Consider the following 13,404-nt stretch of genomic DNA (forward strand, 5'->3'; position numbering starts at 1 on the left):
GGCATCTTCAACAGATTAAAGATCAATAGTATATGAATCTGATTCCAATACCATCTATAGCGGGGAAAAAAATCCCAAACACAGCAGCAGCAGCATTTTCCTGGATGCAGCAGGAGAATAAATTAACATACTTAACAATAGAAAAGCTCTCAAGAAAAACTATACTGTCCCATTCACGATGACAGATGACAGCTCAGTCTTACAGCTAAACAAGGTTTATACAAATGTGGGAAAACCAAAACATTATCAACTCCTGTTCGCTTTGAGAAGGTGCTTAGAGAAACAAAGCAGAAGCTTCATACTAGCCAAATACACATTTTGACACATGCTATTAAACAAAAAAGTAACCAGTTTATTATATTTAACATATTTACATAATATTACAAATTTAAGCACTGCAACTCCATCAGCACACGACAATAAGATCTCCATACAAGCAAAAGCAGCACATGAAAGAGACACTCCAGAATATTCAGTAAATCTTTGGTACTCAAAATACAGTTTAAGATGCAGCATTAACTCAATCAATACAGGGACCAAGCACAGAGTTACCACAGAAGTCAGTCTAGCTGTGGCTTTCGTTCCTTCCCAGGGTTGACTGCTGGACCCAGGAATTGCTTAAAAGCTTTACAGCAACTTTAGGATGGTTCTAAAAACAAGCTCCTGAAAACCACTGATGCATTTCTTAATTTGTATTGAATTAAACTGCTTCTTCTCAGAACTATATGACAGCAAAGCACTAAACACTTCACAGACCTAAAGTTGAACCCTCTACCCCTTAAGCAGGCAGAACTGTGACTTTGTCTGCTTAAGGAGGATATGATCAGACCCACAAATGCCAATCAAACTGCATGGCAGAGCATGATCAGAGACAGTATATCCCAGGCTACACTGCTGTACAAATCATTTACAAAATATGCTTAATGCGTAATCTACATATTTACAAATGCTCTGAATTGTTCCATCAAGTAATATACTCAACACAATCACAGTTTACATAATTTTGAGGTAAATCTTTGAAACATTAGAGCATCAGCAGAGTTTCATCTGCAAGGCTGACTCTCACCCACAAGTGGAAGACTTCTGAGTAGCAGGTCCCCTTGTGACCTGGTCACACCGCAGCCTACGCTAGCCACAGCTGGTGGGCGAGATGACTGCAGACAGGCAGGACTCCTGTGAATCCTCCGTGCTCCGCTTAGTTCTTCCCCATGGCCAAGAGAAGGCCAGAAGAAGCACAGAACACTGGGAGCAGCCAAAAGGAAGCTGAAACATGTATTGGCACAGATTCTGCTCTGTGGAAGAAGAGTGGACCTTATCCTGGCGGGAAAAAGTGGCCCCCATGCCATGTCTGTATATACAAATGGCAAGATGCCCATGTGAAAACAAGACAGGGAAAAGCAATAGAGGACATAGGATAGGATGAATTTGCTTTCTTGATTGGTAATGCTGAAGGAGGAAAACATTAGCCTAGCATAAAAATGCAGTTACGATCTTTTTAGTTTCTCACAAGCTTAAACTGAGTCAGAAAATACCTAAATATTAGAAACCACGTATCTGAAGACATCATCCACATTTATTTAAGCTCCTAACTACAGCAGTTTTGACACTTCATATGTTTTAAAACTGCCTCACCTAAGCAGGGAAACCGCTTTATGAGCCCTGCAGATTTCAAGCCAGCCAACCTGGACACACATTTTTCTGTGAGGATGTTCATAACAGTGCAACAAGACCAAACACTCATTGCATTTCCAATAACACCCAGGAAAGGACAGAGGAAAGGACACACCAAAACCTTGCAGCATGCCTTTACATTACCTTGCAAGTGCACAAAAAGTGGTAGAAACTCCTGTCTAAGAAAGAAAAGACAGCTTATAACTGAAAGCATCCAAAAGTTCATCTGAATCAACCAAGGGCTTAAAGCATGACGTTCAGTTTTACACTTGAGAAGTGACACCATCTTGCATACATTGCTGCATGTAATTAAAAAAAGAAATCCTACTTTTTCCAATACTACCTTTTACCATTTACTTCTTCAGACCCTACAGATCCAATACATGCACAGGAACAAACAGAATGTTTTTCTAGTTAACATCTGAACACAGCTGTTAAGTGCATTCTTACTGCAAAGTTAAATCCTGCCAACATCCCCAGCCCCTCCGTGGCTGCATTAATATACCCTGCTACAGAATAGGACTACAACATTTATGCAGTGTTGATGCTGGTGCTTTTAAAAACACATCTTGCCATCAATATCCTTGGTTGCACTTCCATGGTCAGTGGCTTATATGGGAAGGGGAGGAGGGGAAACACACGCACACACAAAAATCTTTGGGATGATAAACAAGGAATCTCACAATTCCACTTTGTGGATGCTCCTTCTAGCAATACCACATCACCACACCTTTTTAAAATCCTGTCATTAAACAAATTCTTACAAAATTTAGGCAGGACCTCAAAGAAGTTAGTTAACTAATTATATATGCATGAATGCTATTCATATTTACTACATTTACATTTCCTTCAGAATGTTTTTGTGAGCGTAAAACTGTTTGTAAGGTGATAAGTAAGGTAGTTTGATGTTTCAAGACAAGTCTACTGACTACACTTTATGCACACTGGAATGACTGAACTCTGTTTTCTGCATGCAGTGATAAGGAAAAATAAGCCTTCATCTCCCTGTACCATCACAGATGTTAGCTAGAAAAAAGAGGTTTATTAAACATTCAGCCACGGCTAGTATTTATGGTGTACTAACAGGGTGACATGAAAAGGAGCAGAAAGAAATTTGTTTTCCCGAGATCTTCCAGGAAGGCGAGGGTTGGACTTTGTACTGATCCCCAGTGATGGCAAACTGGCAGGTTGTTTCTTGCACAGCTCTGGGCAAGGCAATAAACTGTCAGCACAAACTTCTGTAGAAATCCCAGCATTAAGACTAGAAGGTTCAGACAGACAAAAATGCTGCTGTTTAAATACTTAACAAGACCAATAATACTTTGCAGATATTAAATTCTACAATCCCTGAAATTGCTGGTCAGTACAGAAAGTTTTTTAGTTCACTCATCCTCTTCAACATAAGTTGATGGAAACCAGCCCACCTAAGAAGGGAAAGAACAGAACAAAATAGTATGAGATACACAGTCTTTCAAGGAGTCGATCTAGGTAAAACAAGGATGGATCTGTTTAGTAAATATAAGAATAAGATTTAAAGATAAATTTGACTGGTCTGCCAGAGTTAGGGCAACTGTCCTTAACAGAGGAATAAATTACAGATATGATGATATAGAAAGTAAAACCTCTCTTCTCCTTAAAAAAATAATTAAAAATATCCTCTTGTCCAAATCAGAAATCTAAGCATTCAAAAGAAAGTCTAAGAGCAGAAAAAGTTTTACTGCAGGCAGGATGCTGCAGTCTGCCGAACGGGTAGTTAACTTTTCCACAGGCTTCAGTCAGGTCCAGGGAATCCTCTTACAAAGAAAATAGTGACTGATTGTATTGCATTGCTATTGCAGCACATACAGTTAAATCCCTGTGCAGCCAAAAGCATATTTAAATAACAGAGTTGGAAAGCAGAGTCCAGCATTTTACACTTCATAAATGATAAAGCTATCTCCATTCTGAAGTTATTGATATGTTAAATAAGGATTACGTTAGATATACAGACAGGCAAAGTCATTTTTTTTAATTATGTCTTATCTATTTATTTTATATTTTTTTTTTGACCCCTTTATTCCTAAGTCATTTAGGAACCCTGTCAATCACTGATGAAAGACCCCCAAACCAAACCTAGAGCATACCAGGAGTGACTGCACAAGTTTTGTTAGACCACCTCGCCAAAGCACCCCCACAGAGCTGAGGTGAGCTAGCAGCAAGACAGCTCAGCCAGCTGACAACAGGCAGTACTTTAGGAGGTGGGTAGCTGCATTAGAATGATACCCTCAATTTTCTTCACATGTAGAGTGTGCATCTTTCTTCTCTTTCCCTATTTCTTCTTGCCTAAGTGACTGTTTCATTTTAAAATCACAAGTATGGACATGACCAATAAAAAAAAAAATAAAAGTTTCCCAAATAGCACAAAGCAGTAAATCCAAACATACCCTGCCCTATCTAGTTCAGTTAGATTTGCAACTTTTGTTTCCAGTCTCCAGTGAATTCTCTGCTTTCTTCCACCCTGCTCACAAAGCAGGAGGGAAATCGGGCAGCCAGTGTCCCCGTGTGTTACCTCTTTGGCACGGGGACAGCAGCCTCGGTACTTCTGATTCACCTGTGCTAAGGAGTAGTAGGATCAGACTGAAACAATACAGGCTTTGGAGGTCAAAACTGAAAGTTTACTTCTTTGCAAACACCACCACACAAGTCTCAGAGCGTAGTGTAAAGCGATCTTTTGAAACCCCCGCTAAATACGCCACTTCATACGAGCTAAGTTTTTAGAGATCCGGAGGAGCAGAACTCTGCAAAACCATGGCTGCAATGCCGCCTCGCAGCGGAAGGTGTGGAAACCACCCCGCGCTATGCTGCTCGCCAGGCTGCCCAGAAACTCAACCAGATCCTGACGCTCAGCCTCGTTATTTTCATAGCGAGCAATCGTTTCCAAATATTCAGCCTGCTAGGTTGCATTAATTAACCCAATTCATCCTGAAGGCTGATCAGGAGCAATGCCTGGCTCTTATGACACACTCACGGGAACACGCTGGGTCTTGTGAATTTCAGTATAAGGCAGCATACGACGCAGGAACAAAATCCTTGTCAACAAAGGCAGTACAAAATGAGACAAAGAAAAAACGTACCCTTCCGTTTACTTCACCTCTCCACCAGCCATTCGCACTCATCTTTGTATAAATTTTTACAACGTCCCCTTTCAGTAAGGACAGTTCTCTCATGTCTCTTGCACAGAAGTCATACCTGGCTATGGCAATGCCTATTACCTTTGGGCTCAGCACTGAAATGAAACAGGAAAAGTTGATATTATTAGAGTTTGTTAATTAAAGGGTACTACAGTAATGTAAAGAGCAGTACTGTAAAATAAAAAACAGATTTCATGACAACACACATTAGCATTAATTTTATGCAAACGTGAAAGCGCCTGCACTAAAGAGGTCAAGAAGCTTTTCCATAGGTTAACACTGTGCAAGTTGAATGGATTTTATGGGATCTTTCACAGTTCATTTTATTTTTAGAAAAAATACTCTAACTACATAAACTATAAAGAAAATATCCCCCCCCTCCAATTGCTAAATATACTTGAAAGTATTACACTTCTGTGTTTTATTATAAAGCTTGCTGCCAGGTACAGGCATCAACATATTTTACAGGTCACTAGTTTCTTTCCAAAGGAATTAATAGCATTTACAGTTAATTCAGCTTTAAAACTCTAATGAAGCAAAACAGATTAAGGTGCTGTTCTTTCAAAAAGAGCTCCCAAGTTAAGTATTAATCCACATCAAGTTGGAAGTTAACATCAGCATGGACAAAAAAGTAAGGAATTTCCATGGCAAATTCATACAGATCCCTTGTTACAGTCTGTATTAGCATCGCCTAACATAACCCCCACTCTTTTCAGGAGTTTACTCTGTAAATCAAGCAAAAAAAAAAAAAAAAAAAAAAAAAAAATTGACCACTAGCTGATTTTTGGCCTTTAGCTTGAGCAGTTTAGCAGAAACATGTACTACTATAGAGCATTTTTAAAACTGGCCAAAGCATCCTAGTTTGAAACATTTTCTTTCACCTGATGCTACCTGCTTTTGCAGCTGTTTTTCTACATAAGTCATTAGAGGCAGAAACATATCAGCACAAGGCAGCTTCCTACCAAAATGATTTCGGAAGAATTCACAATACAGTCATGAGGGAAGATTTAATTTAACATGATGTACAGAAAATCATCACCTTTCTCAGACTTGTTAATCAATTTCTTTTTAGAGCTTCCCAATCATTAAGTATGTATGTACGAAGTATGATCAAGATTCTAGTTCTATCTATGCCTTCAGTAATTGATTAAAAAAGGTTCATAACAAGTTGCCTCCTTTGATTTAAATCAGGAACACAAAACATGGTATACGAACTAGAAAAACTTGACAGTCAAACAGAGCTGGGTCTGCTTGTATTAAAGTTTCTTCTGGCCCCATTCAGGACACTGAAGGCACATTTGACAGAAACAAAAGCTTTTGAATAATAATATCAAATCTATAAAAACATATATTCAATTAATTTTAACTTACAGAAACATTTAATACAGTTTATTTTAAAATAACAGTAAATACTCTGTTCAAATAATTATTACATCCATGGTAAAAAATGAAATGCCTAAGAAGTGCCCTTGTGTTTTGACAACACATTACATCTTTTTACCATATTCTGGTTTACTCCAACATTTCAGATTGTGTTTAGAGTATGCTTATTGGATATTTGATACAAGATGTAAATATGCCGAAAGGAGAACCAGCATCTCAACTTACTGCTCTTGTTCACAATATGAAGATGCTGTAAGACCTAGGCCAGCAGTTAAGTATGTTAAAATTCAAACACACTTCTTCCTCTCCAAGCAAGTCAAATATAGTCACTATTTACTCAGATGCTAAAATCAATGTTATGTCCAATACCCCATCAGGATTTCAGTAATCAATTTTGCAGATAAAGAGCACCACATGGGCAGCAGTTGTTTCGGAGAAATTAAAATAAAAAACAGCGAGCAGCTATGGACGCAGCAGGGGCTGCAGGAGACAGGCTAAGAAAGAAGAAAATGTGAGGCAAAGATGAGCAAATGGTGGAGAAGATGGAAGGAAAGAACAAGGCGGGGAAAAACCATGGAAGAATACGAGGGAGGACACTGAGGAAACACGGGTATAAAAGAACAGGCAGACTTGGGGGGAAAGAAGAGGACACAATTAGAAATACATAAAAAGAAACTAGATGAAGGAGGGAACCCAGGAACAGGGCCTAGCACTAACTTTGTAAAGAAAACCCCATCCTTCTGGTGTTGCTGTAATCACAAAAACACCGTGAGAGTCTAGCAGCCCTGAAGTCCCAATCCAAGCTGTCCCAGGGTAAATGAACTCTGTGGGAAAGCAGTACACATGTGGGAAAAACATCTGCACAGATAGGAGAGAAAAAAATACCGAGCGAAGGAGAGAAAGATGGTAGCTACAGGGAGAATGAGGAGCAGAGACAGAAGGGGACTAGCAGCAGAGACTGATGGAAAGAAAGTGCCCAAGAGCAGAATGTGAATGAGAAATTAATAAATAGATAAATAAGGAAGCCATTGAGGAAGCAGTAATAAATAAGCCTTCTGCATTATGAAGGAGAGATCAGAAGAATGAATAGGAAATAAGAGAAGTCCGAGGCAAGTAAGGAGCAAAAGGTATATGCATGAATGAGAAAAATATACTTTTGCTTAGCTTAGCCTTCCTTTTGGCCCACAGGAAGAAAAGAAAAAGAGAGGGCACTGCAGTCAACTTTGGCTCATCCTAGAGTCGGTGGAAAGAATTTCTCATTCACAGTAAAACACATGTGCTGCAAATGGATTTTAATACAAGCCTGGGCCAATGATGAGGCAACTGGGGTGCAACCAGAAGAGGCTCCAGGGGCTCACATCTCTGCCTGTGCTTATGTTCTCCAAGGGTCAATAGATCATTACTACCACCTGTGAGTAGTTATTCCTCTCTCCTTCTGGTAAGGCCTCCTAGTAATTCTGTAGCCATATCCCCTAAAGGTTGCTCTTGTGTATTAGTCTCCAGGCTCCTTGAAGCAATACACATTTACTTGCAGGGTTTAAGCAAACCTCAGTTCCATCACACAAGCATGGGCAGGACTACCAGGAGCACTCAGTGGTGGCTGCCTTAACTCTTTCTCTGGTGTTACCAGCTTCCTCATCGGCAGAACAAGGCCAGCTCTGAAGATGCTTTTGAACATTATGCAATAATTACTTGTTCATTTAATGTAAGCAAGTTCTCAGATATTTTAAGAAGAGGTGATTTTACTATGAACATAAAGTAATGTAGCCTATCTATCCAAATATGAAATCCCTTTCAACCAGTTAGATAAGCTTAAATCAATAATTACTAGTCAATATTTTCATTTACTATTTTGTACTTTTCGTAAGAAAATATCTTACACAGCATATTGTGATATGCAAGATACCGAATCCTATTTCTTATTATAGTTACTGAGGAGTTTTCTGATAAAGCAGTTTTTCTTATGAAAAATTAATTATTATTTGTTGAAATCACAGATGAAAAGGTAGGGGGCATATACGATAGGTACAGCAACCCAGGGTCTTGACTGTTGGTCTGTCACCGTAGGCCACTTACTGTGTAGGACTTAGTGTCTTGGAACTCTGTTCCAGTTCCAGCAAGAATGAACTTGATTATTAAGTCCTGCGCAACTGAATGGAAGAGAGGTCCTCTTCTACCCTGACCAAAGAGGCGACTGCCACGCACTCACCGAATTTACTTACAATGAAGGACCAAAATTTGACTTCTTTGCACTAATTTAAATCAGAGGACTGAGCTTGCGTCATCTCAGCTGGATGTCACGGCCACAGGGTAAGTACCTATGTCAGACTAGCTTTCTTTTCATCTTTTCTACATGTTTCACTTTACATAAATAAATGTTAAGCAGATGAGTGCCTTAAACAGAAACAATGGAAAGTGCTCAAAACCCAGCCCAGAGCATAACACTTCAGGCTGCTTTTGTGGAGCAGGAAGAAAACGTGTTGCCTACTCAGACCTTCTAGTGGGCTCTTGCTTATGACTAAATCTGGTTTTGCGAACGCTAGGTGCCTTCCCCTGCCTCGCGCGAGAGCCAGCCATAATCCCGATCTGCACGGCCTCGGCCAAGCGCTCCCCAGATCAGCGGAGGTGAGTCAGTGTGACACGAGCGAACACTGCACCCTCCGCAGCAGCGGCTCCTCCATGCCTCCTAGGCATTTCCCTTCCTGCTGGCAAGGTGCTTTGGAACTACCAGCAGTCCAGCTCACCTCTTTGAAGACTATGTCTTAGGACCAGATCAAGCCATAGCCACCCCGGTGCACTAACTGAGACTAGCACTGCTAGTACTTTAAACATTTTCATGCAGTCTCTTCATTTAAAGTGTTTGCATTTATTAAACCCAGAGAAGGTTAAATGAGAATAAAGAATGTAACACAAGTACATTTGGAAAACGGATGGCTAAAATTAACTGACAATGTTAACACAGAATTTAAAGAAAGCATTTGCTACAAAATACAAGCAACTATATTCTAAGGTGCTGCTGTAGTATGGTTTGCTAAAGGGATGGGACGAATTAGTTCTCTATAAGCAGTGCAATTTTCAGGTTTGTACATTTGAACAAATAAAATATAATACTGTTCCTACACATCACGACTGCAGAGCAAATTAATGGTTGATTGATCTTTGAATCTTGCAGAACTATAGATTTCTGCTCCAGCTGTCCAAGCTCTCCTTATTGTAGCATACACTTTTCAAAAGTTTAAAGAGTTTGGTTTTTGTTAGACTGCAAGAACAATAATTCTCTGCATTAAGCTATCTGGTTGCATTAAGCTATCTGGTCATGTCCTCTAATTACTCAGTTTTTACATTCAGAGAAGAACTGAAAAATTAGATTCGTCCCTTCCCTAGCTTGCTGCACACAAACAAACAAATTTAGAAGAAATATAAAAGCGGTAAAGCAGTACCTGACCAGAAAGGAGTGGATGAAGGGGGAACAAAGCTGTAGTCTGGAGGAGTTACAAAAGAAAACCCACAGAACAAAGAAGGGGCTTAGAGAAAGAAAGAGAAAAAAGAGAGAAGCAGAAGAACATTGAAATATTGACATAAGATTTAAATAATAGTTTTTTAACTATGTAATTCATTGATAATAAGGAAACTAAGATTCCCCACTAAGGATGTCTGGAAGGAAATTGACTGTAATAACTAGAAAATTTGGATATATGATTTAATTTTTAACAATTGCATTTTTCAAAGAGTAAGATAGAAAGAAAACACCCACTTAGGGTTTTAGAAAAACAAATTAAAACTGTGAGATCTTGCAAATATAACAGATTTGTTTTCTTTTCTGATTTTGCATGCCACACTTCATAAAGCACGAGTAAAAGCACATACAAATGCATCAACTCACGCATACATAAGGAATCCTTTGGAGCTTACATAGGTGAGGTTAGATAGGCATTTGCATTTGCTCTGTTACCAACAAACCTACAGTAATCTGTGACCCTATCTTTAAAGGTGAAATTAGACATGAAATGGACTTCATTAGAAATGATATGGCTTCAAACCCATTCATTTGTTCTCAGATTCTTCATTATTTTCACAAAGGAATGAAGACACTACATAATATACAAGATCTAATAACATTTGGAATCTTTGCTCCTGGCGTCACACATAGGAAGGGGAAGTCATCCAGCCCCAACTGAACTAAGGATAATCTGGCCTCTAAATGAGGTCCAAAAATATCAATAATTATTGAATAGTAGCATTCTTCAAAAAAATGCAGCAGGGTTATATCCATCACATACAGCTGCTTCCCTCAATTTATTCTTGTGACCGCACATGAAACAAAACCAGTTTGCTTCAAAATGCTTATTTGCAGGCACAGAGACTAGAGCTACTTTATCCAAGGAATAAGCACAGACTCCATGGTGGAGGTAATGATACAGTTCTGTGCATCTTACCTGGACGAGAAAAGATGCATTTATGTCAAGGAGACAGCGAGTATAAATAAAGCGAACAGGACTGGTATCATGTTTTCATGTACATAATCTGTGGGTTATTTGTTTAAGAACCCTTAAGTAAACAGCAGTTTAGGTTAGTACCTGTAAACAAGTACAAAAGAAACATACTCCAGTGCCTCTTGTGCCCTAGGAGCTCCCATCTGCTCCTTCGCAGTGATGATCCCTTCCCCACCTCTACAACCTCACGCACAACCCACGACTGCAGCAGTCACCCGAGCAACCCCTTTGCAGCAGGGCTAGCAACCCCATGTGACAGCCGCGTGCCAAAACCTGCCATATAAACCAGAAAGCAGCTTACTGAAGTAGGGCGTCTATTCTTAGGGATAGCTAACTGCCTTTACGTCTCCAGAAGGGCAAGGACAGCGAGCGAGCACGCAGGAATAAAGACAGGGTGGGCACTACATAGCAGGTAGCTGGTCCTTTCCTGCCATTATAGCATTTTAATTTCTTCAAAAAAAACTTCTTTCTGATATAACTGGAGCTTTGGGTGAAATTCTGGTCCACTGAACCTATACAGGCAAGGAAACCTTACCAGATTTCTACAGATAACCAGCCTCTTTTTTTTCTTTTTTTAATATCACCAATAAGGGTTTTGGTGTTGGCCTTTAAGAAGAGAGGCTGAGTTCTTTCATTTGCTTAGTGGTTTGGAGGGAACACTTGTTTTATTCTATTATTCTACTTCATTGACAGATGTCTTTTAAACAGTTAATACATCAACTAACACAATGATCTGGTATAAACAGTTAATGCACCCGTCGTCTGCACATCAGCTAATTGGAATAAAACATCAAGAACTTAAAAAAAAAAAAAAAAAAAAAAAAAAAAAAAGAATCCCTTTCATTTTTGTCTTTCTGTTCATTAAACGGTTGACCACCCCCCTAATCTACTGTGAAAATTAGTGTTTTTCTGCCTAGTTCTGAAGCCTTAACTTCACCTTCAAACTACCAAAGCCATTTTGTTCATCAGCCTCAGCCTTGTGCTTGTTAAAATACACCGAATACGGCACTCAGTAGTTACACAGCTGCAAAAAAAAAAAAAAAAAAAAAAAAAAGGCAGTGTCTCTCCTTCCCCTTCACTATGTTGTCTGGCCTCCTTTCAACAACTGTTCTGTTGAGGGAAAGAGGTCAAGGACACCAGCTGTGTGGAGGTTCCCACTGACAGCTGAAGCAACGTGAACCCACATGTCCAGCGCGTGCCCGGTGAATAATTTGCTTCCTATCCTAAAGGAATCCTAAGCCCCAAATTTACCAGCTTCTTCCCAAATTCAGCCCTGCAGGATTCATATAGCCTAGATATATGGTTATTCCAGCATCAACTTGGTGAAAACTAACAGAACCGCTCTAAAACTGAGCAGCATACCTCACAGATGGTCTGTTAATCAAGGAAACTTTGCTAAAAACACCTCACAGGGACATGCTGACACTTTAAAAGAAAACTGTCAAATCCACTAATCAAAGTGTCATCCAGAGTCGGACTATCTTGGTTTGCTAGCACAGCTCTGGAGAGCTATTAGGTTTTACATGATGAGTAGCAGAGTTGAGAGCTTTTCAATAGTTTGGCCTAAGAGAAAACCTGCAGTCCCCACCAACATGTTCTGTAGCACTAAATGGCTGAAAGTCTAGGAGAGATGGACTTTCTAATTCTCTTGACTATAAGGGCAGTATCCCATCAAATTCATTTATCTTGTCTTTACCTATATTGCTTAAAAAGATAAATAAATCTTGTTAAAGGAGATGTTTTCTTCTGAACATGAAGGTAATGAGGATGTACCATGCAAGTCTTGTATCCTGCGAAACATGAAATGACTGAGCTAATACTTCTGCACAGTATTAAGTTTGTGTATAATACAGATACTTTCCATCTAGCCTAAGAAAGGGAGAAAACAAATTGTTTCTGCTTGAATCCAGTAATAACCAAAGCAAATGCAAGAAAAGCAAGCAGGGCAAGTTCTCCATGACAATTAAAGCCTTAATGTTGCAAAGGTCTAGGAGAGGAGAGCATGAGAGATGAGGAGAGGAAATGCCATAAAGGGGGGATGCAAAACAGAGGTAAAAAGAAAGATCAGGACAGATAAATTCACTAAGAACAGGGGGTATACTGAGATACAGCATAGCAAACTGATAGGTCCCCTGAGGATCAGTAAAAGAAAACAGGAATGAAAGGAATAAAAAGGAACTGGGATAGAAACAAAGTAAATGAATTGCACAGACATATTAGTTTCTTTCAATAATCTATCCTAAATTATCTTTGCTTTAATTAGGAGGAAGAAAGTCTCTAAAGTTATAGAAATATTACGGAACAGAGACAAGCAAGTAAACAACAGCTAACGAACACAGCAAATGAAAATAACGCAGCCAGCTTCATCATCGCAAAGACTAGACCGGACTCTATGGTCTTTCACAGCAGTCTTCCTATTGTTAAAATCCCTATTAATTTTTATTTTCCTCTTATTAGCTGGTACCGCCATTGCCTGCAGAACTGCAAATCTAATTTGCTATTTGATAGAAACTTCAAATACTTTTTGGAGGCCATGTGGTAGTTCTTTTATCATTAACATTGAACTTTTTTGTGTTCTAAAAATCATGCCAACTTCCACTTACAGTGGAATACCTAAATGAAGGTTATGACATACATTATAAATCTTCTCAGTTTACTTCAAAAAAAATTTAAGTGCTATTTAAACT

The 13,404-nt window shown here is 39.2% G+C and overlaps 1 protein-coding gene across 1 annotated transcript in view; it reads right to left on the minus strand.

Moving 5' to 3' along the window:
• Positions 1 to 2,706: 2,706 nt before the first annotated feature.
• VAV3 (vav guanine nucleotide exchange factor 3) overlaps positions 2,707 to 13,404 on the minus strand; it is a 166,160-nt gene continuing 155,462 nt past the window's right edge. The window contains exons 26-27 of the mRNA XM_062581141.1: positions 4,785 to 4,936; positions 2,707 to 3,095 (exon numbers count right to left, since the gene is read on the minus strand). Of these exons, the coding sequence (XP_062437125.1) occupies positions 3,054 to 3,095; positions 4,785 to 4,936 (194 nt within the window). The 3' untranslated portion in view covers positions 2,707 to 3,053. The remainder of the gene's footprint in view (positions 3,096 to 4,784; positions 4,937 to 13,404) is intronic.

This window comes from Rhea pennata, chromosome 8 (genome assembly GCF_028389875.1).
Source record: "Rhea pennata isolate bPtePen1 chromosome 8, bPtePen1.pri, whole genome shotgun sequence".
NCBI lineage: Eukaryota > Metazoa > Chordata > Aves > Rheiformes > Rheidae > Rhea > Rhea pennata.